Source organism: Manacus vitellinus, unplaced genomic scaffold (genome assembly GCF_001715985.3).
Source record: "Manacus vitellinus isolate BGI_N305 unplaced genomic scaffold, ASM171598v3 scaffold_16_pilon, whole genome shotgun sequence".
Classification (NCBI taxonomy): Eukaryota; Metazoa; Chordata; class Aves; order Passeriformes; family Pipridae; genus Manacus; species Manacus vitellinus.
Genome location: NW_021939189.1, coordinates 7,130,795 through 7,153,810, shown reverse-complemented (window position 1 = coordinate 7,153,810; position 23,016 = coordinate 7,130,795). Strand labels below are relative to the sequence as shown.

Below are 23,016 nucleotides of genomic sequence, written 5' to 3'. Positions count from 1 at the left end.
GTACTTGCCTCATCCCCATCTCAGAGCTGGCCCACACCCAGAGCGAGCCCCTGCTGTTTCCATTCGTTATTAACTCAACAAGCAGAGATCTCTGCACGGAACATAAAAGTTCAGCCCTTTTATGATCTCTGTTGAAATCAAAAGGCTTGGTATTAGGATAGGATTACTGCTCCTTTCGGAGCCAAGACAAACAGAATACGTGGCTTTAATGAAATCCAATAACTCTTGGTTCACCAACTATTGCCACCCTCACCTTAGAGGAGTCCAAATTTGTGCTACTGGCTCAAGGGACCACAGAATGAGTAAAGTCTGCAGTAGGGTCAGAGCAGCTCTGCATGATGTTATTTTTCGAGGTAAGACATATAGTTTTAGTCCTCCATTAATCTTCTTAATTCATGTCTTTGTTCATTAGTCCACATTCCTGAGCTAGCTCAATCCTCCAAGAGCAAACAAAGAGCATTCAGAGCTCTTTTCCCAAGAGTTTCTTGGCATTTTTTAGCATAGGGACTTAACAGTCAGGGGCAGGCTGTCAGGAGTGATGAGTATCCATCAAATTTACTGACTCCAGGAGGAGTTAATGTTCTCAGCACCTTTTTAAGTATCAGGATTGGCTAAATCAGACTGTCCTCTGGTTTTGTCTTGCTGCCTCTCAGTATCCCTTTCCTCTGTAGGTGGATGGATTACACATTAAGGTTTCAGTAATGAAGTCTTCATTGATTTATGCTCCTATTACACTGGGTTGTTTATTTTAACTGATTGGATTGTGGGTTCCTAAGCCATTAACACAAATAGTGATGACATAAGATATCCTCTGACTTTCCATGAGCTTTATCCAGGGACTCAGGCGAACAAAGAACTTCAGGGGACATGAAAGATCAACCTTTAAAATGTGAAAGTTAAAGTTGGGTTATACTGCCGAATATTTTACCCGAATATTTACTTTTGAGGTTTTAACACTAAAATTCTGACTGTGTTAGTGCCTCATTGCTCCCCTTCCTCCAGTGCACTAGAGAGGGAGTTGGATGACTTGTATATTGGCTGAAACAGTGATAAAACAGTGAAACAGAGGATAAAACCCTAGTCCCATTACAAATTCTAATATATTTCCCACTAACTTTAGTGGCACCACTGAATAATACAGAATACTGCAAAATAACACAGCTCCAATTTATAATAGCAAGACAACACTGAAAAAAACAATCCTAAAGTTGCTATTGTCTTGCTAGATGCCTGTTGAAAAGAAACAGCTGAGATTTTGATTAATTACCTTGAGGTTTCCAAAGTCATCAAAGATGTTTGGACATTGAAATCTATTTTAATCGATTGTTTAAATTAATACACATACCAAACTGTTTGTGGATGAATTGCCAACAAATTCATTCATAAAAAATATTCTGTAAATCTTTTTGAACAGTAAGTACAAATGAGAAAATCACAACTTGTGCCCGATCTAAAAAAGATGAATGGAGTAATTTCTTTAATGCAAATTTCTTATCCTGCTCCAGTAAAAATAAACACATTAGTTATTTTTATTGAAAGAGATGTTTGATGGTTTAAGAACAAACCATAACCAAAGAGAGAAGTAAAATTCCTCTTGCTGAGCATTTTCCATTCCTGCCAGCACTTACGAATGTTACATACAGCATCTACACACACACAAACTAATGAAGATGCATTCATTGTATATGGGTGGAATGAGAGCAGAGAAAAGTTTCCAGAGGCTCAAGTCAGATTACAAAACCACTGACCTCCTGCAGGATTTCACTTAAAGGATTTAAAGTTAAAGCCAAATTGTTGCCTATTAACAACCCGTAGTTGTCTTTCACAGCTTGCAGCTGGACAAAGGCTAAAGTAAACAAAAACCATCACTTTAAATATCAAGCATGGCTGTACTTTTTGGTCAGAGCCCCTCATCTCACAGCCTTCAGCAAAGCCTGCTGTCTTCCTCACCCAACTGAGAGTATCACAGGGCTGAGCTCAGATGCATTTAATCAGCTCCCAGCTGATAGCTCCTCTCTGAGCTGTTTCTGGGAACTAATCCCTGAAACACTGGGGTTAGCTTGGCTGAAGCTCCTCAGAGATAAACAGCAGGAGGATGGAGAAAGCCAGCATTTAAAAAGTATCCCAGCTCATAGTCATTGATACCTTACAGGCAGCTAGTGACTAGTCAGTGACATTGGGTTTGGAGGACAACAGCTCGATCCCAGCATCCTTGTGACTGGCAGCTCGGGTTATTTCGCTGACCCACTACTAAGCAGGGAATAGCTCCTGTCTCCTTGTCCTGCTCCTGGGAACATACCAAGACAAGCTGTTATTTACTCAAGACAAGATTATAAAATTGCAACTAAGCCACAGTAACAGGTAAACTCATTTTGTCAGAGAAGTCTCTAGGGATGTTTTCCACAAGACTTGAAGACCCCACAGAGGTGAGTGTTTCGTGTCCCAGCTGAAGTACAGCTGCCATCAGTGCCATTCCCCTTCTAGCACTGCCTTAAAGCAAAGACTTCCCATAAACTCAGTCTTTTGGGCTTTTGTGTCTTTTGCCCAAAGGCAAGTATTTCTCCAAATGAAACACACAGACTACTCAGAGTGTTTACTGTAAGTCTAAGCATTAATGCTGAAAAAAAGGAGGACGCCCAGAAAGAAATCAAACAGCATTAATTTGTGCAGTGCGAGATTTACTAATAAATATTTTATTTGGAGGAAGAAATACAAAGCAGTTATTCCAATCACGAAAATAATGAATGCACAATGAAAGAAGTCACTCTTGCAAGACAATGCATAACATGATTTCTACCATACACCTCTTAAATTAATTGTTGAATAGTCTCACAAAGCTGTGTGACTGCTTAGGAAAAACAAAACAAAACAAATCAAAACAACAAAACAAAATGGTCTGATTTTAAAGAAAAGCTATTACTGCACTGGGCTAAAGAACTTCCAGACTTGTTCGTTTGGGTCTTTTTTGGTGAGAGCAAGGAATAGGATGTCCAGTTCCAGGGTTTGTTTGTTTATTTGTTTGTTTGTTTTTAAATAGCTTGTTTCTAAATAGGGAAGCAGGATTTGACATGTTCAAAATACATCCTCCTCCCTTCTCTTACCCTTAATAAATTTGCTCACACAAATAGCAGTCAGCAGCCCAACTGCCTGTGTAATGAGACTTGCATCTGCAAGTCAGATTTCTCAGTCTCTGCACTCAAAAGCTTATTGAAGAGAAATTCTGGTGCAAAATTAACAATGACTAAAATCAAGAGCAGGTTAGAGGATGAGCAGCATTATTCCTCACTCTCCCCAGAGACCTCTAGAAAATATTGGGTTGCTAATTACTGCATTAATGCTTAAATCAGAGACGACACTGCCAGTGAGGTAGAGCTGCCCTACCAGCCCGAACTGCTGGGCACAGCCACTCACCATTGGCATTATGGATTTGCCAGCTGGATATCTCCTTCCCACAGCTGACTTTCCAGCCTTACAATAACTGTGAAGCCAGGTTTGGTGCCTTATGTTCTGTGCTTTGTCAGAGTAAATTGCTTTTTCTAATTTAAGAGGAGCTAAAAATTCGCACTTAAATAAGAGAGCAAAATACCCTGGAGAGTTTCTTGTCTGTGTGTTCCCATCCTCAGCCTCAATATTCAGCCAGCTAACTGTGATTTCTGCTTGTTGGAAAGTTGTTATCTACAGTGTTTGGTACATGGAGGTTTAAAAAAAAAAATCATTATTTCTGAAGAGGGGAAAAAAGGGTTCAGGGACCTCTGAAATATCAGTAGGCAACTGCAGATAAGGGAGGATTCAAATTAAAGGGATTACAGTCTAAATTTTGTTATAGCTGAAAAACCTTGTTAAGAATACTGCCATCATCCAGCTTTAGAAGGATCTCAAGAAGTTACAGTCGAGTTGCCCCTGCTCCCAAAATACCCATCCAAATGTCCTCAGCATCAGCACAGGTGACACCATCCTCTGTGGTAAACAGTTAAGTGCACTTCTTTGTCCAAATCTGGATTTCCTCTTCTGCAGAGTCAGAGAGGCCTGAGCAAGCCAGGAAACTCAGAGGAGACATGGAAGGAAACAGGGCTATTTAAAGACTCAGAGATGAGGACCTTGCTGCTCTGGGAGTGTCCTAAGTGACCTCTTTAATCCTGCAAGAAAGGCGTTCGCAGCTGTGGGGGATCACGTAGCCCTCAAACTGTACACAGGGCAGCCAAGGGACCTCCCAGGACAGGGCACGTGGCCCAGCAAGTTCTTGATCCTGTTCCCAAGCCTTAGAGGTGAGTCCCTCTTGCTGGACCCAGCCACCCCTGCGAGGCCTGGCCAGCACCCCACTGACCCAAGCACCACCCATTTTCCTTCCTACTGATGCTTAACACCAAGCCAAGTTCTGTGCATCAGCCCAAAGCAGCAGTTGTGAGAATATGGCAAATACTCAATAAAAATGTCGCTCCCTCTGGCCTGCTGCAATCAAGTGGGTGGCTTTTTTCATCACTTGCAATGACCTGAAGTTATGTTTTTTTCTCATCCTTGTTTGCACTTGGGTGTGAAGACCTGCAACATTTTTTTTGACAGCACACCAGATCACTGCTGAGGGTAATGATTCCAACCCTTCCCAATGGATGGCACCTCATCCAGCTGACTGGGAAGAAGCAGTGCCTCAAAGCAAACTTCTAAGATGCATTGTACAAGGCTTTGCTCCTATTCACTGAGCTTCAGGACTTCTCAAAGGATAAAGGCTACACTCTGCAGGACTGAGCCGCTTCAAGGCAGAGATGGGCAAATTCCAAACTTACATCCGAATGTCTTCAAAACACTGAAGGTGTTGAGATGTAACAGCTTGGCTTGAGCTGATCTCTAGCCAAAATAACTTGGTGAATAACATGGTGGAAATCATCTGTGCCAAGGAATCGTACTATATTTAATGCAATAAATTGCACTAACATAACACCTTTCATCAGAGGATCACAGATTCCTTCACAAATATTAATTAACACCTGCCCCACTGCATCCCTCATCAAGAAGATCAGATTAATTGTCCCCTGTTTTCCTGGTGGGAAATATCACCCTGTGGAGGGAAATTCACTTAGTCAGTAGCTCAGAGGATCGCTGGCAAAGCCTGCATAGCTATTACAACAAAATGAAGCAGAAACATTGTGTGCAAAGAAGTATTGTGGCTTTCAATCACACAGTTCCATTTCTTTGTGCAGGTTCAAAAATTTCCTTCCCTGAGATCAGTCTTCTCCTCTCAATGTCCCAGAAGCAAGTGCAGTGGAATAAAACTATCCCCTGCAAGGAATTCTGATACCAGACTGGGAGAAAAAAGGGCTGCTCCCCACCAGTGGGTCATAGCCCTGTTTGCAAAGAGATTTGTCCTTGCACCAAAGGATGAGGGAGATGCAACATTTAATTAATCCATACAGGAATTAGGAAGCACATAGACCATGACCTCCCCCTTTTCCAAAGAACGTTTTACCTGCTGTGTCAGAAAGACACGAAGGTGTTTCACCCACCTTCAGAGCAAGGTAGTTCATGTCAGTGCCACACCATTACTGTGTCACTCTGATAAAATATATTCACATCCAGATATCCGCAGGAATTATGCCCTGACAGACTGCAATATCTTGGATACTATTGGCAAAGTAAACTGCTTTTTTTCTCTCTTTCTTTTTTCACGCCAAACTTCTCTCTATGTTCTCAAAGAAAAGCTTGTCCTTGTTCAGAAGTTTCTCCTGATACAAAGTTCTTTTGTGTCACTTGCTCCTCTCACTAATGCATCTCTAATAGAGCAATTACTTTATTATGCAGAACCGATGGTAAAACACATTATTATATAACTCTCAAATGCTTCTGTCAAATTGGAAATGTTAAAAGAATGAGGAAACTTTGAGATAAATCAAAACACGTGATACTTGGCAAAAGGCTTTTAGACTTCCTTTTAAATATTTCTAATGTTCTTTCTGTAATTTCTACTGCAGATAAATTCTCCCAGGTTTCATGTCTTATTTCACAATAAGTTACCTATGACACCTAAAGATTTTTACTGAATTTAACGTTATATTATTCACTTTTTTTCTCTTTTTAATCTTTTTTTATTTTAATGCCAAGATTATCCTAGCATATGCCTTTCACACTCTCTTAATAAGTTTCTGTAAGGTATTAACCATTCTTGCACAATGATCTCTATATGCACGCTGGCACCTACTGTTTATTGCTGTTTCTTGGATTTATTCCTATATTTTATATTACTTTTCCTATTACAGAACTATTTTAAAATATGAATGTTTCATTCAAATGCCACTCTGTTACAGCTACTTAACACAAGTGCCTCCCAAACTTAATAGGGAGGGATATGTTTTTTTCTGTTCAGCTTGTTCTGTTCCAGTAACAACGAAAGAGCAGCATAAAACACGCTACTATCTTTTTTTTTTTTGTGAAATTTGATGGGTGTCAGTCCAGAGAACACTCTGTCTTTCAAAGAAGAGGCACATTTGGGAATTGACAAAGTTTTTTACAAGCAATGGCATTTGTCAAAGTATGAGTGTGTCTGGAGATACTTGGAAAATTTCCAGATGTACTCGCTTTTTAATAAAACCAGATTTTTGAATACTGTAGCAGATGTGAGAAATGCATAGCCATAATGAAGGTGCTGCTATCCTTGCCTTCTCTGGGATGTTCCTGCATGGACCACATGAGAAAGCCCAAGAATCTCCATGTCTACTCTCAGCCTGCCCTGGCACTTGCCTGGAGTGGTGCTGTGATAAGTCCAGGCTTCTCTCTGTATTCAAGTGAAAACACTCCCACTTGCTACACATTAGCCTGACATTGACAGGCTGAAGATAAGGATCACTATAAGGTACATTCTGGTTTAGAAAAACACCAGTCACTTCTCTTGCCAAGACAAGTGTCCTTATGTGTCAATCTACCCCACTTTCAAAAGTGCTTTCTGGAACAGCCACGCAAATGCCTTTAATCAATCACATTTAATAACGATGATTGAGGTATGGGCAATGGAGACAAACTGCTAATAACTATTGTTAGTCACAGCTTATTTTCTTCAGAGATGGAACCTGAAAGTGAAAATGATGAACCTATTTTTCCCATCCAGTCTAAGTGAAAAATCAAACAACAAACAAAACTCGGCATCCATAATGAACAGCAAACTGTGTTTTGAAATTCAAATGATTTAAAGTAATATTACTAGTAATGTAAAGCAGAACATCTGTTTAACTGCATTGCTGAGACCCATCTGTCTAGATTTAAAAAGTAATCTCTTAAAAGCAAAGCCCTCAGTTCTCTGAAAAGGTTGCCAAGTTTTTAAGAGGTACGACAGGGGTATGTAATTTTCTATCCAGAAGGTAACAAAGCTTTTTATCTTCTTTATCTTTAGTCTACACCCCATGCAAGACACTCAGCAGCAGCAAGCCAATGCCACCATGCTAAAGACAGACATGTTTGGGGCTTTATTCCGCCCTTGTTACTTCAGTTCAGGAGCTCAGAAGCACTTGCAAACTAAGTGTTGGTCAGTCAATCTAAAAGGCTTTTTATTAGCTCAGTGAATGAGCCCACTACTGCGTTTGTGCTCCAGGAAAACATGACAGGAGTTAAATTTAAAAATATGAGCTCACAGTCCTCTCAGGGGCTGAGATCTGGGCTTATGTAGACCAGGGACATTGCAAAGTGAAAGCTGGATGAGAGCTCTTATTCCTACTGGTGCCTTTCTCTGTGCAGCAAGACTGTGGTGCTTCTGCAGGAGAGCAAACTTTGACATTTTCTGTCTCCACAGGTGTCTGAGGAGCACTGACCCAGCACATCCTGTCCCAGGAGGTAAGGAGCACAGTGTCCCCTGACGTGCTGTCCTCTATGCACTGTTTAGCTCTACTCTGCTGAGATCCCCTGTGGAGTTCACCAAACCAAACTTCATGGGCTGTCCCTCCTGAGACAGAGAATGGGTGAATATGCAATGGCAGATGACTATCCTGAAAAGAGAGGACCTTTGGCAGGAGCCACATATTGATTGCTCTGTCGCTGGCATTGCAGTGGGAGGGACCTTCAATCTCTTCATAGACCCACATGTGTCCCACTGAGATCTGAGAGAAGGCAGTCTTGGTGTCACAGTGGGCTGATCTCTCAGAGAAAGGTGAGTTCTTCAGTGAGCAATATGTCAGATTCTACCTCTAATGCCAGCATGGAGAGATGACTAAAAAGTTTTTGTTGTGTCATATTTTGTTTAAGCACGTTTCCAAGGAGACCTGTTGGTGTAATAGTGCTCTACAGGCTTTGTAGGACATAGCAGGGGACCTCAGCTAGGAAGATTTCCAACTGTTTGATCACCCAGCCATGAAGACCTTTTAGACCTTTAGACCAGAGTTTTCAGTCAGTGAGGTACAGCTGCTGCTGTGAGAGCTTTTGAAACAAGCTGCTAATAAGCATAGTTTTCATCTCAGAGAAAAGTCATTTTAATGCATCTCTGCACCCAGCTGTCCCCTTGAAATCCCCGTGCATCGTGGGGAGATCAAATTACTTTAGCCATATTGGAAGAGAAATTGTCAAAGAAAACAGAGCCAGGCACTCATTCCCTTTCTCATTTGTCATCTTCAGCTCCCTCCCGCACTTGCAGAACTTTAACACGGAGCAAGAGGCCACTAAGATGAAAGATTTTCCCAAAGAGAAGGTCAGATAAACCAGGGCTGTAATGCTGCTTTCCCCTAGCCTCTCCAGAAACTGTCTCCATATGGATGGTGCTGGCTTATTCCTGGAAAAATGGAGGGTCAAAAGAGGCAGTTCGGTTTGTTTCTCTGACTTCATCAGATCAGCATTTTAATCATAGGGAAAGGTCGGGTGGTCCATTCTCCCTCCTCCCTTCCTTTGAAGTGAGACAGGTGGGCATTCACCATGCCAAGCAAACTGCTTATGGGAGGATCTCTCTCTCCCTATCAATCTCCTGTTTGCCAGGTTAATCCTGAGTAAAATGGAGGGCCAACTGTACCTTCACTGTAAATCTGCTGCTTTGGCCTTCCAGCAGGAATCCCATAAAACTCACAGAGGATGGCAGGGGATGACAGGTATTGCTCTGATTTCACCCAGGCAGCATGAGTGTTATCTGCCCAGCAAGAAAGTTGTTCCACCCTTTGATTTGGGAAACAATGTGAGCCAAGATTCCCTTTGCCCTAGCTTGACAGATAAACTTTATCTCTATTTACTGTCCAAATGAAGAAAGCTGGAGGTAGAGACACTAAGTGAGTTTGATGGAGTTTGTAACAATCCAGAAATAAAGCCCAGGACTTCTGCTTTATCCATCAATACAGCATCACTCTCCCCTTTGAAAGCAGGAGAATAGGTAGCAGAGAGTGCAGTGAGCAGATGGGCCTAGGGGAGAAGAGTCTGTCTCAGTTTACTACAGGGATCAAATTCCCACTGGGCCCAGCGGGAAGCCTCTGCCTGTAAATTACACCAAAAAATTAATGTGCATAAAAGGTTTCTCAGAAGTTGATGGCAGTAAAACACAATGCTGTGGTGCTTCCATGTCAGAAAAAAAAAAAAAAAATTGTGTTTCAGTTTCAAAGCATCCCTTGTTGAAAGGTAGAAAAAAAAAAGCCAAGATTTCTTTGGTAGAGCAGTTATTTCTCCCACAGGACTTCTGTGTTAGAATTACTCAATTTTCTAATAAGAATCATCATGAAAGCTTTGCTGTTCTCATTAATTCCACCTCAACCTACAGCACCTTTTGAAAATAAGGCTGTGTTCTTCCAGAAGAACAGACCATGAGGAGAAAAAAACCATCCTTGTTCTCTAAACTGCTTAAGGGAAGGAGGTTTAGCTTTGCCCATGGAATTTCTTATCAAGCAGAAGTTATTCTATTAATCAATAGCTGGTCTAAAGCATTATTTCTCTGTTTTGTAGCTTTGTAGTGCCTGTGGGCAGAAGAATCTCTACTATGTTATCTTTGCCCTCTCTAGAAGACATCTTATGAAATCAATGACAAAGTCTTGATTTGTCAGACCTTGATTTCTGAGACTTTGATTTCTGTATAGTGTGGTAGGTCACCACAGAGTAAAACAAAAGTCATAACAGCACATAGATCAAAAGGAAATACTAACTCATGGAAATGAATGTGTTGTGTCTCCATCAATCTCTGGAGGAGAATGACCAGTCTTCCCTTATTTTAAGAGGCGTTCTTCATCACATAGACTTTTCTTCCCAAAACTGTACTAAGGTAAATTGTTTTCCCTGTACAAAAAGGAAAAAAGGTTATCCAGTTCTTGGAGACTTGAATCTCCACCCAAAAAATGCACCTAGACTATACTTAGGTCAACTTCTCATGAAGACGAAACAATCAGGAAAAAAAAAAAAAAAAGGAGATTTTTAATAATAGAAAATGTCTACAAATATTTTAGGTGGTTTGGACTCATGTTCTCGCTTCAGAGTCATCTTAAGTTAAACTGTCTTTTCTGAAAATAAACTGCCTCCTCTGAAGCAGCAGCACAGTAGAGCTTCCTGTGGCACACAAAGCTTCCAGGATTGCAGGCACTGGTGACCCACCAGCATCAACTGGGCTGGACAATGCAGTTGTGAAAGAACCTACATATTGTTCCTCCCTAACACTCATTCCTCACCTTCTGCTGCAAACTTGGTTTTGCCCATAGAGAGAAGGGAGGTGAGTCTGGTGAGACTGCTCTGTACTGCTCCTGGTCTCCTTGGAGAAGGTTGTAGCTCCCCCTCACAGAGAGTCTCACCGATTTCCAGCCCACTCTGGCCTCACAGTTCCCTGGGGACCAAAATCAACCTGCTTGTCCAGGAATCACAGCTCCCCAGCCCGGCATGCAGAACAGCCCCACTGACGGATCAGCACTTCAATCCTACGGCCCATTGGGCCCTATGGGCAAACAGGTGCACATAGACTGTCTGTGAGACAAGTGCTTATTAAAAGAACAGGGAAAGGCAGGAGGGAATTATTTTCCATCCTGGTATGGTGAGAAGAACATAGTCACGAGGCTGGAGTCTGGCAGAGCCCAACGACATACGTGGGCACATGGTATGTGCGTGGATTTAGGATTTTCAAAGCCTGAGGTTCTCAGGTGCACACACACCAACCCCAGCGTTCACAGGGAAGGGACACCTCTCCTCAGGATCATGGCTTGTTCCATGAGGAGCTACCAGCAAACACTGCCTTACTGCTGTATTCCCAGAGTCCTCTTGGAGCCCTGAGGAAAGAGGGGCTTTCACCTGCAATTTCAGAAGCTTAAATCCCCCCCAGATTTCATTGCAAGAGTAATGATGATACGAGTTGTGTTACCTGTACTGGTACAAACTGGAATGATCACACAGAGGCAGCATCTCTATCGTAACAACAACTTCAGGAGCAATTTCCAACCCTGCTATCCCAGACCAAGGAACAAAAAAATCCCTCCCCACCTTTTAAGCTCCCAGTATGTGCATGAAATTATTTTCTTTCTGTTAACACACATCAATAAAACCTCTGCTGGTGCCAGTAGTCACTGATGGAGTTAACCATTATCAGTCCATATGTTTTTCAATACAAGCAAAATTTTTTGTGCTTTTTGCTAGATGTAATATAATAAACTTTAATTCAAAGATGTCCATGAACACATTTACTACCACAGACATTTATTTTCCTATTATAGATAAAGCCAAGAGGACTGGACAAATATATTGGACAGAAAAATGTGTTGAAAAGATTTCCGAGCCATCACAACAAAATGCAACATAATACACTGAAAATAAGATTATGCCACACAAAGAAACACAAGCAACACCAATTCAAGCAAACACCTCTCTGTATGAAAACATCTTTTCATATATTTCACAGAGGGAAATTATTGAAACCTGAGAATAGGAGAAGGTGGAAGTTTTCCATTGACATAAAAATAGTGATGTAATGTATAAATACATCTGTAGGCACACAAAACACCTATGGAGTTTAGATAACCAAAAATAATTGTTCTCAACTTACAAACAGATAAGCAGATGCATTTAAATATATTGTTATACTTTATGTGAAAGATAAGTAGTTTAAACAAATGCATATACCTCCTTCCATAACGTGGTTTAATGTGTGTTTGTGTCTATAATGCAGTAGTTGTACAAAAATATACAATATTAAGCTGCTTGACATGGTATAATGTGCCATTATATTACATCCAAATAGTCTAAGTTAAACAGCTTGGCCATAAGCACAAAGTCAGGCCTTCAGCAGCTAAGAAGCACCAGTTTTAAAGCATTCCTGATATTTCATTTGGTCCCCTGGAGTAACTGCATTTTTTAATTTCAAAATGACAGCTTGTTTTATTTCACAAAACCTCTGCTTCAGGATGAGCAGTGCCTGCTGCCTGCAAAATCACCCCATATAGCATTTTGTCCTCATCATTTAGCATGTGGTTCTGTGCATTATTTATTGTGCAGAATCCAAGCCCTGCACTGAAAACTAATTATTAATTTACTTCCATTTTTTTTGTCACCAGAACTTCAGATAATTTTTTCCCCAACGTTCACTGCCTGATTTCTCAAACACTGATGTGAGGCATGGTGGGATTATTCACCATGTTACACACAATTAACTCAGATGAAAAGGGTTATAATCCATTTTTCCAGACCTGCATTCCACTGATTCAGCAACATGGCTATCCTGTCACATTTGCACTGCTGCAGGGAGGGAGAAAGGGCACTCCAGGAACCTTCATGGCACAGTCTCATTTCCTCAAAGCACAAGCCATTCTAGCCAAGGATGAGGGACAGCAGAAGACAGACTGAACCCAAATTTCCCTGTCTGACATGGGAAGTTTTGCTGAGACTCAGACTGTGACACACTCTTTTGCTCAGCTCAGCCATCATTGCGGCTGCTCCGATCAGTCCCTGGGTACATTTTTCACCCTGAGGTCCTGAATTCTCATTAATGCAGTCACAGAAAATTCTGGATAGCCCAACTGGAGGCATTTTCAGAGGAGCTGGCAGTGTGCTCAGAGAAACAGCTGAGGCCAGGCCGGGGACAGGGAGTGCAATTCTGGTCCCAGCTCAGTCGGTGGAAGGGTTTCAGCAGAGTCCAAGGCCTGTCTCAGCTTCCTCTGAGGGCTTTTAGTGCTCTGTGCTGATTCCCAAGAGTCACAAACCTCAATATTTCTTCTGTGGCCTGGCAGGAATTTCAGATTAATGTATGAATGTTAGCCTTCTTTGTCCTTTCTTGCTTAGCAGAGCCTCATGGTGGTCAGCCAAGGATTGTAGGGAAAAGCTCTGGGTTACCTTTATGTTCTCCTTGGACAGGGATGAGATGAGAGTTGAGGTGGAAAGAACAAGCAGCAACCCTGAAAGCTGGAGTGGGGGCCTGCATTACCTCTATAGGATTGTTTGTAGAGAATTATTCCTTTTCTTCCCCGGTTAAAGCAGAAAACAGGCTCATGCAGCCTAAGTGGCAATGGCTGTAGCGACACAAAAAAGCTGCTGGAGCACTCAGTGTTTCCCCCTGAACACTACAGACAGTGGTCGCCCTGTCCTAGCTGCATCTCTTATGATGCTCCAAAGCTAGAATATTTTTTGTAGGGAATAGGGGGATACTAAGTCAGCTGCTGCTCCCTTAAAGTACAACGCTCTCAGTAAAACTCAGTTAATGAACCACATAAAAATGGCCATCTGGTTTTGAGTTGATTTTTTGTTCCCTCTAAGGCTATTCCATTAAACCCTGCCTGCCAAGCTGCCTCCCAAAAACACAGATCCAAACTTTGAGCTCCTCCATCCCCAGCTCAAACCAATGGGCATTCTGCTTGCTGAGCAGTTCCTGGGACTTTTTGCATCTATGTTTTCTCAAAGCCGGGAATATCAGCAGCTCTGCTGACAAAGTAAGTGCAAGGATGCAGAGGAGACAAAAGCGTTTTGCAAAATGCATTTCTATTCATTGTCACTGGAGCAGCACAGATATCTTCCCACTTGTCCTAAGGATAACAATAGCTCTGCCTTGTCAGCCAGCCAGCACAACAGCTCGGAAGAGGCAGTGCAAAGGAGCTGAGAGATTCGAGGGACCAAACAACAGATCCTGTATCTGTTCTGCTGGACACTGTGGCCACTCAGAGACCAATCCGTTTACACAAACAACATCCACCATTGATACATAAGATTTTCACCTCTTTCCTGTCAAACCATAGCATTTGGGAACCTGTGAAGTCCAACGTAGGACACAGTTTGAGCCAAAGATCTGCCAACAGCCCCAGGGGTTGCCAGCTCTTGCAGAATACGTGAACAGGGACTGTGGCTTTGGGAAACATGTGAAACCCATGCCAAGAGCCAACAGGAAATCTGGGACTCCTCAAGCAACACAATGTACTCTGCCATGGAATAAGGAGATGTTCTCAGGGGTAACCAAGCCACGCTTGCATCTGGGCCTGGGCAGTGAGGAGGAGAGCAGGGAGAAAGGAGGGGAAGAATCAAAATGCCTCTTATTTGTCTAAACGGTTAGTGGGTAGAGTGAGAAGAGGGCCAGGACAACCAGGAGGGGGAACTAGGATGCTCTGCAGTCTCAAGGGGATTCAATATTCTGGGTCACAATGAAAGATACTGGCTCCAGTTTCCTATTGTTCTTCTTAGCAACTACCAGTTGTTTTTAACTAATACTCAGATACCTCCTCCTGGCATTAAAATAAACAAGAGATTTAGTCCCAAATCTCTCTGGGATTTTGCACTGGGGAGGCTGGTCAAAAACCATACATGAGGAAGGTATTTATTTCTGCCATACTGTGGTCAGGAAGCAGGATGACGAGTGGCAACCAGCCCAGACTTGATCTACACTGTCCATGTATGAAAGACAAAACAGGGCTGGATGAGAGGTAAAGAACTCAATGACATTCAGCAAGAGATGGGAACAGAAACAGGTAACACAATCCAAGTCAGAGGGATGGGAGGTGATAATTGCAGGAGCATGTTGGAGGGGGAGAATCAAGAAGAGACAGCAAAGAAGAAGGTAGCAGGGTTAGAAGCAAAATGAGAAATGACAGTAAAATCCTCAGAGCTCAGTTCTGCCATACTGACACAAAACCTGTGAGACAGGGAGAAGGTTTTCTTAAATCTGAAATTCGCATTTTAAAGCTGCACATTGTAAGCAGTGAAGCACTTTTTACCTAGAGACCTGAAATGTCACATCTTCCCTGCAGTGACATTTTGGTGACAAAATGCAGCTGTGCTTTGAAAGGAGTTTTTGCTATTCCCCTTGTCACTTTGCAGAACATCTGTAACACGTTGCACTTCCAGAGGTTTGAGCTGCCTTTGGAGGATCACACTGCTTCATAGCACTGGGAACAGCTCTGAAGAACTCAAAAAATGTGTTTCTTTCCTTGAGTAGAGCTGTTGTTCAGTTACAAAATGCATGGTGTTCTAGTTTTGTTCTGTTTGATACTGTCCTCACCAAAGCCAGATTGTGAGACTGGGAGTACAACTGTCTATGCCATTAGGAGATGGGGTAGATCCCTCCCTCAGCTGAAGGTAACAGACCCTATCGCATGGGGGAATGTTGCTCCAACTGGGAATAAGAAATCTGTGCCAATGCTTGGAAGGGAGGTAGAACTTTAGCCCTGTGTGAGTGACTGAAGGAGAAAGGATGTTTTTATTCTGACTCGATAAAAAGTGTCTTGGTGACTGAATGTTCCCTCATTCTTCACCTGAAAGCTTCGTGCATACAAAGCAATATTATGTACTAATAGAAATGGAAAATACCCAGTAACACCCTGCAGAATAGCCTGCTGTGTGCAGCAGACATATTCTTCATGCCCAATAAGAGTATGAACCAGCACTGACAATCCAGCACAACACAAAAACAAAGCAACCGTGTTTTGGACAGCTGTTGCAGAAAATAACAAAGTGTGGAGAGATGTTATTAGCAAAGGCAAACATCAACCAAAGTCACTATTTCCCAGGCCAGTGCTTTCCAACTGTGTCAAGTAAAGGTCTTTTTTATCACGATTTTTGTAGCAGAAATAGGTGATGGAATTACAGAATTATGCTGGTAATTTTTTGGTGGAAGGTAGGGGAAGGAGGTGAATCAGAACAGGTAATTGTCATCAACCAACTTACTTTCTGCCCTTCAGCATTCAAACCTCTGCATTAAATTGAAGATACAACAAGAAAGCCTTTTGCTCTTCTCTAAGTGAATACAGAATTCTTGGAAACAAAGGTGAGATTTTGTAGTGCTGGGAATGAAGGCTGTGCTACCTTGTGGTTTCACCAATATCACCCGTGCAGTGCTCCTAACTCTTTCTAGTCTAGCCCTCCATGTAGCTTTGTCAATGAATTGCACATGTGATTTTAAACTACAGCTTCCAATTTAATCCTGGGTTTTGTCCAGTTCTGTTCCCAGACTACACAGAGAGCACCAGGACTGTTAAAGTTAGAGAGCATAAGAAAAACACAGATGTGCATTCAGCTCTCAATTATCCAAAGTAAGAGGGAAAGGACTATAACGCAGATACAGCAAAAACATGATCTAGTACAAAATATGAATTAAATAAGCTGTAACAACATAGGGCAAACAAGTTACACTGCCAAAACACAAAAACACAGAAGGATAATTTTCTTCAGCATGCCAGTTTACCTGCAGAACTCACTGCCACGAGGTGCTACAGAGGGTAAACCAGGGTTTGATATGAGAAATAAAACATGTTGATGGTTACATAAGCTTGGATAAATATGCTGAGGTCGACCAGCCCCCACAATTATAGTTTCAAAGCCGACTGCATATCATCAGGTTTTATAACCTCCTCTACACACTTGCAGCTGGTTACAGGAGGCTTCAGAGACACAGGCCTGGGAGACCTGAATCCTTGGGCTGATCCAGGTGAGTAAGTCTGTTTTGCACACATTTTCTGCATCTGCACACATTTTCTGCATCTGCAATATCTGAGACTTTGACAATACATGTAGCAGTCAGAGGATGCTACTGCCTCAGACATGAGACTCCCGTCCCCATGTGGCTCTGAGCCATGTCAGCATACAGGGCCCTGAGCAGGGCACCTGGGAAGTGAAGGCAGCTGGCATTTCACCATGACCGTCTAAAAGCTGCTTTAATGCAAGTAGCTTTGTCTTGGCAAAGCAGTTCCCACCCACCCCTCATGACAAAATGAGGCTTGTGAAAGCATGGGTTACCTCCCAAACATACTCCCCATTTCATAGGCTAGCTCATGCTTCAGCCTAGGTATCTTCTCCTGCAAGGCCAGGAGGAGTACATCCATGCTGGGGGAAAACAGAATGGAGAGGATCACCTACAGACATTCCTCTCCTTTATCCCACGGCCGGGCTTGTCCATCAAGTGTGATCCTGGAATGGGACACTTCCCTTCCCTCTGGTTCTGGGGAGCATTCACAGAGCACACCCAACGCCAGCACCTCACCCATCTCAGCCTCAAGAGTTGTTGTCACTTCCCTATGAGTGCTTAAGCATCCTGATGCAGACAATTTGTCAGGGAGGAACTTGCTACTTGCAGGCAGATCTGTTTACTCGTCCCCCTCAGCCCTCAGACTCGCCGAGCTCACAGACTGACAGCGCTGTCAGGTCCCATTCATTGCTCAGCAGCCGATGCCTCACACCTCCTCACTCCCCTGCTGAACACAGCAGGACCTCGGGAGCCAAGGCTCTGCCCTCAGATGGGGCTCAGTGATTGATGCATCACAGTAATCACCAGCACTCATCACCGAATAGTGAAACTTCACTTCATAAAGGCTTTTTAGGGTGGGAGGTGCGGGTCAGGGCTCCCGCACGCTGATGCTTTTAGAGCCAAGCCAGCTGGGCGCTCGTACCAACAGCCTCAACCCAACAGGCTGAATTAGAGGAAAACAAGCCCAAGAGCTTCTCTTGTTAGTTCAAACTGTTCTTACCTGGAGGGTGGAGAGAAGGACTTGCAAGCCACTGGCTTCTTGTTCTGCCATGCTGCTCCCCACTCACACTCCCTCCTTCTAGCAGCAGACACAAAGCAGCTCGAAAGCAAAGCTGCCAACTTGCCTTGCTGCTGCCCCTGTGCCGTTTAAGAAACGAAGAAGCTAAACACAGATCCCCAGACACATGCACACTGCTACCACCAATAATCACAGCAATGCAACTCTAGACCTCAGCAGGAGAGATAAATGTACCCCCTCCCTCCCAGCTCTCCCACTGTGACGAGAAGATTAATTCCTATATAAAGAATCCCGGGGATTAAGTAAAGTGCCCAGGAAAGGTCTTGGTGCTTGATGTGTGGCAGGGGGAGTGTGGGGAGGGTGGCAATAGCAACAAGAAAGCAGAAGAGCTACAAACCTCAAAGAAAGCCAGGGAGAAGGGAGAGAGCACGCTGGCTGCCTGACAGGCATTCCCAGCTGACCTGCTGATCCATTCCAGACCCTGCGTGGACTCGTCTCCGTTTGACTCCGTTCCAGTGAAACCGGAGACATGGAGAAGGCAGAGCAAGAGAGAGAGATGCCCTCGGTCTTAACGAGCGCTGACAACGAACGGAAGATACACCCGGCATGAGGGACAGGTGGAGCGGGTTCACCACGGCTCGCAGAGGGCTGTTGGCTTCCAGCCCCGATGATTGTCCCAAGTCACAGCTGCTGTGGCCACAGGCAGTGCCCCGCGGGGCAGGGAGTGACCGCAGAGGGACATCTCGTGTCTGCACAGCAAAGGCACCTCTTCAAGGTGCAGTCTGGGGGAGAGTGTGCTACAAGGGCCACTGTGGTGATTCACACGTACCTATATCTGTATATAAGCATAGCAACTCAGAGCCTGGTTCATTCCCTGGTGCACAAGACACGCTATAGTACAGTTGTAGTTGTAGCTCGAATTCCTAGGAGGGCACAGAGTCCACTTTTAGCTTCAGCCGAATGATATCAAAGGACTTGGTAAACAAGAAGGAGCAGATAAAGAAGTTGAGTAGAGGGTTAGGTGAGGATTTTCCAGCAAAATATTTTCAATGTGAAAAGGTCAATTAGTCCCACACAAGTACTTTTTCAGCTTTCTTAACATCAGAATGGCATTTTTGGTCCTGAGAGGCATCACTCCAAGATGGTTAGAAGGCTGACAGTTGAGATAATTGCTATTATGCAGAGGACAAAGATTAGATCTTGTCTTTCCAATCTGGGGACACAAATTTCAGTCTTTTACCTCTAGAATAAGTACTTCATTCTGGTGAGTGTCTTTTTAGTCCTTCCAATAGGAGTTTTTCCCCATAACTAAGGATTTTTGAAGCAGTAACATGAACCATGGTCTCTGAGTACAAAGCAGATGCTTACAGAACTCAGTACCACACAAAGCCATACCAAACAGACAGTGTGTACACATTTTCCTTTGCTGATGTCAGTATAAAACCCTGATCTTCTATGATGCAGTTAAATGAAAAATAAAACACTCCACTCTTGGCCAAGGACTATTTTCATGTGATAAACCTTCATTGACCAAGTGTTTTAGGAAAATAGTAAGACAATTCCTCTCCAACTCATCCCAGCAATGTGTGAACAAGTGGTACAAGCATGACATTTCTCGTTTTCTGTGTGTGCCAGCAGGGTCCCAGGGTGTCACTACCAAGTTGTAAAATAAACCAGATTAAAATACCTGTGTCATAACTATGGAGATACATCAGTTCCTTCAGAGAGAATGCCGTGAGGACTGTTCATTGATGAACAAGATACTTCACAGACAACTAGGCAGAATAAGACAAGAAATTTCCTTTCCTATGGAAATTCATGTTCAAGGACTTTAGTTTTCTTAAAAACATGTTTTATTTCAATTTTAATAAGAAAAAAATCTATTGCACTCCATGAAGTACCATATTTCGGATAGAGAGCTGGTGTTCAGCCATTAGAACACTGAATTTTTGGCCATTTTGGGTGAGGAAGTTTCTAGAAGCTTCTCACAGAAGTCACACTTGTATCCACTCACTACCAAAACCTTGTCGTGCAAACCCCATATGGCTTTGGGGATCCTTTCACATCAGCAGGACTCAAACCTAATAACAGACCACAAATAAGGAGTGAACCGAGGCAATGCAGGCACAGTGTCATCAAATGTGCTGGGTGGGAGGAAAGTGGGTAACGGGTTCTGAGAGCAGTGCCAACACACTATTTCTTTCAGAAATTAGTGCACTGACAGAAAACTACTTCACAATTAATTAGAAGCTGTTTAAAGAACCTCTTCCACATTGTTGCTTCGTTCTCTTTCTTGTGACAATTGTACCTGTCACTAGAGCTGTGTGGAACTATTAATTCCCACTGTGTGGATTTTCAGAAGGCAGTGAAAGCTGATGGATGTAAGCAGGCAATGGCTGCAGGCAGCCTGGATGCCCTGATCCCCTCCCACATCACAGAACCTGATCCCTCAGCCTTCTTGCACTCGAATGGATCATAAACCACATGGTGATCACCTCTCCCTCTTGTATCTTAATGTATTGGGTGACTATTTAGCTTTCTGCCCCACGTGCAACACGACATTTGCCTCTATTAGGACTCTATAACAGATTCTGTAACACAGTGATCTGCTTCTTCCTCTCTGTGTGAAGAAGCTTTAGAAATAATTGCAAAAATTTCACTACAAATAAGCCAACCCAAGAGGAAAGTAACACCAACATCACAGCTTGGGGGGGAAAATTCTCTTATGTTCTTTAAATTTTGGGAGTAGTTGGCTTAGTTGTGCCCAGAGATTAAAAAAGCATCATATACCAGAAAGCTCTGGAGATTTGAAAACAAGACACGATGAGAAGAGTGATTCAAAAATAAAACACTCATGCAAGACCCCAGCAGTGACAGTGATGTTCACATTGATCTACAGTGTACAGCAAAACCCCTTTGAAACCAAATTCTTAGCTATAAATCATGGAGGCTTCTAATTATTCACCATTCCCAAGGCGTTTCTTCCAGATTTTGTCAAATTTGCAATGTTATTTTTGGTTTCTAAGAATAGGAGGTCCCCCACCTCAACAAGCTGAATAAATTAGGAAACCTACACAGAGCTAAATGCCAGAATTAAAGCACACAGATTCTCCCTCTCCATTCATATTACACTGCAACACAGTTTGAAGATTAGCTTGTTAGTTTATATTGATGTCGTCGTTGTTTCCCCTGTGCCCTTAGGATTATGTGATCCTTAAACAAAATGAAAATTAAACTCATGGCTCCAGCTTCCTACTAGTGCCAGAGTTAATGTTCTTGTGGGGAGGACAGAGGGGATTAGAAGCACAAAGGCAGGACCTCTGGGCTCTCTGCAGGTGCTGCACAGGCTCAGACCAGTAATTTTCTTTTCTTATGCTCCAGGGCTCAGACACACAAACAAGTCAGAGATGTCATCTGATCTCCAGTAAATATGTGTACATACATTTAGCCCATAGCAAAGGGAAGATAATTCAGGATCATTTTACCTGCATTAAAAGAGCACTCAGTCCAATTATTTCACATTTTATGAGCATATACAGAAACCATTACCATGGATCAGCTGACACTAAGTAATACATTAGCCACAGAAACTTGTTCCTGTGACTAAACCAATGTTTTCCCTACCTATGAAAGTATGAAGTTTTCTCATGGAGATGTTGTACAGATATAAAATTGGCAAGCCTTTATCCAGAAGCATTTTTTTCATCTATAGCATTGCATTAGAATTGTATGAGGTTAAAAATCTCCCTGGATGAGATAATCTGGAAATTTTCATTGTGAACGGGGTGATGAGGGAAAGACAAAAATCCTCTGCTGGGTATCTAGCAAATATAGTGTTATAGATCTGATATTTATTAAAAGTGGGAAGCCCATTCAAGAATTTAACATATTTAAATAACATTTTACTCTGTTATTATCACTTTTCCATTTATTCCGTCACCTCCAAACCAGAATTCATCATATTCTTATCCACCTGCAGGAATGCATTTGAAAGTAATTTACATGCTAAATCAAAATTAGCTCAAAGTCTTAAACTCTGGAAAAACAGCACCAGAATCAGTATTACCAGAATAAAGTGACCAGCTACAGCCAAACTTCACATTTCCTGTCCAGAGCCTATACCAACAAACTGCAGAACTCATTCAATTTTTGGATATTAGCATTAAATGAAGTCCAAATACCAAAATCAGCTTGGAAACCTGTGATTAACCTGAGAATATTTTCCTCCTTATTCTTAAAAAATTGACAGCATTTTTGCACTCACATTGCACACCTGGTTTCTAATAGGATTATTTGAATTTTTAAACCACTGAGATAGATAAGAGAACAGCCAGGTTCTGTTAAAAATGGGAAGGAAAAAAAAGTCTAATTGGATAAATTATTCATTCTGAAGCCAGCCTGAGTTTTATGAAATGCAATTGAAATATCACTGTGTAAAATACCCAGATAACTGTCTATATTTCATTTATATTAAATAGAGGACAGACTTCCCCCGTCAAAATTATGTGTAGCCAAAAAATATATATATTTCAATAAAGGCAGATTGCTTTTTCTATTTGGATGCTTTTCTCTCTAACAAACCCTTCATTTTCATTGCCTTTCATTCAAGCACAATGCTTATCATAAGTGATTGCCAAAACAAATTTAATATATTTGAATGTGGAGGAGTGATGATCTTCCATTTGTGAATGACTATGCAGAGGTTTACCCCTATGAATAATGTCATGTTGTGTCCCCCCCCCCGAAATAATTTACTCTTCTACAGAAGTAAAAGCGCTAAAATCAAAACGAAAACACAAGTCATGACACTGAAATTGATTTTTCAGATGCTGCTGGAAGTGTCTCAAGGCTGCTGCAGCCCCTGAATGTGAAGATAACATCTTCTGGGTCACAAACAGACCACTGAAAACTGCTGGTGCTACTGGTTTAATGTGTGGCTGGTACTGTAGAGAGCACCAGGTGCAGACAGGAGAACAGGCAGGCTTACCCAGAGCTTTGTTTCTCTGGAGACATCCCTATCCATCCTGGCTTTCATTTTGTTGCTGCACAGTGGCATGGCCTGGGGAGGGACTTTTGACAAGGGTATGTAGTGATAGGACAAGGGATAATAGCTTTAAACTGAAAAAAGGTAGGTTTAGACTAGATT

General features: G+C 42.5%; 1 protein-coding gene across 1 annotated transcript in view; it reads right to left on the bottom strand.

Annotated features, from left to right (window-relative positions):
- Positions 1-17,324, bottom strand: part of AGBL1 (ATP/GTP binding protein like 1) — a 267,905-nt gene extending 250,581 nt beyond the window's left edge. The window contains exon 1 of the mRNA XM_029958844.1: positions 17,245-17,324. Coding sequence (XP_029814704.1) covers positions 17,245-17,250 — 6 coding nt within the window. The 5' untranslated portion in view covers positions 17,251-17,324. The remainder of the gene's footprint in view (positions 1-17,244) is intronic.
- Between the last annotated feature and the right edge of the window lie 5,692 nt (positions 17,325-23,016).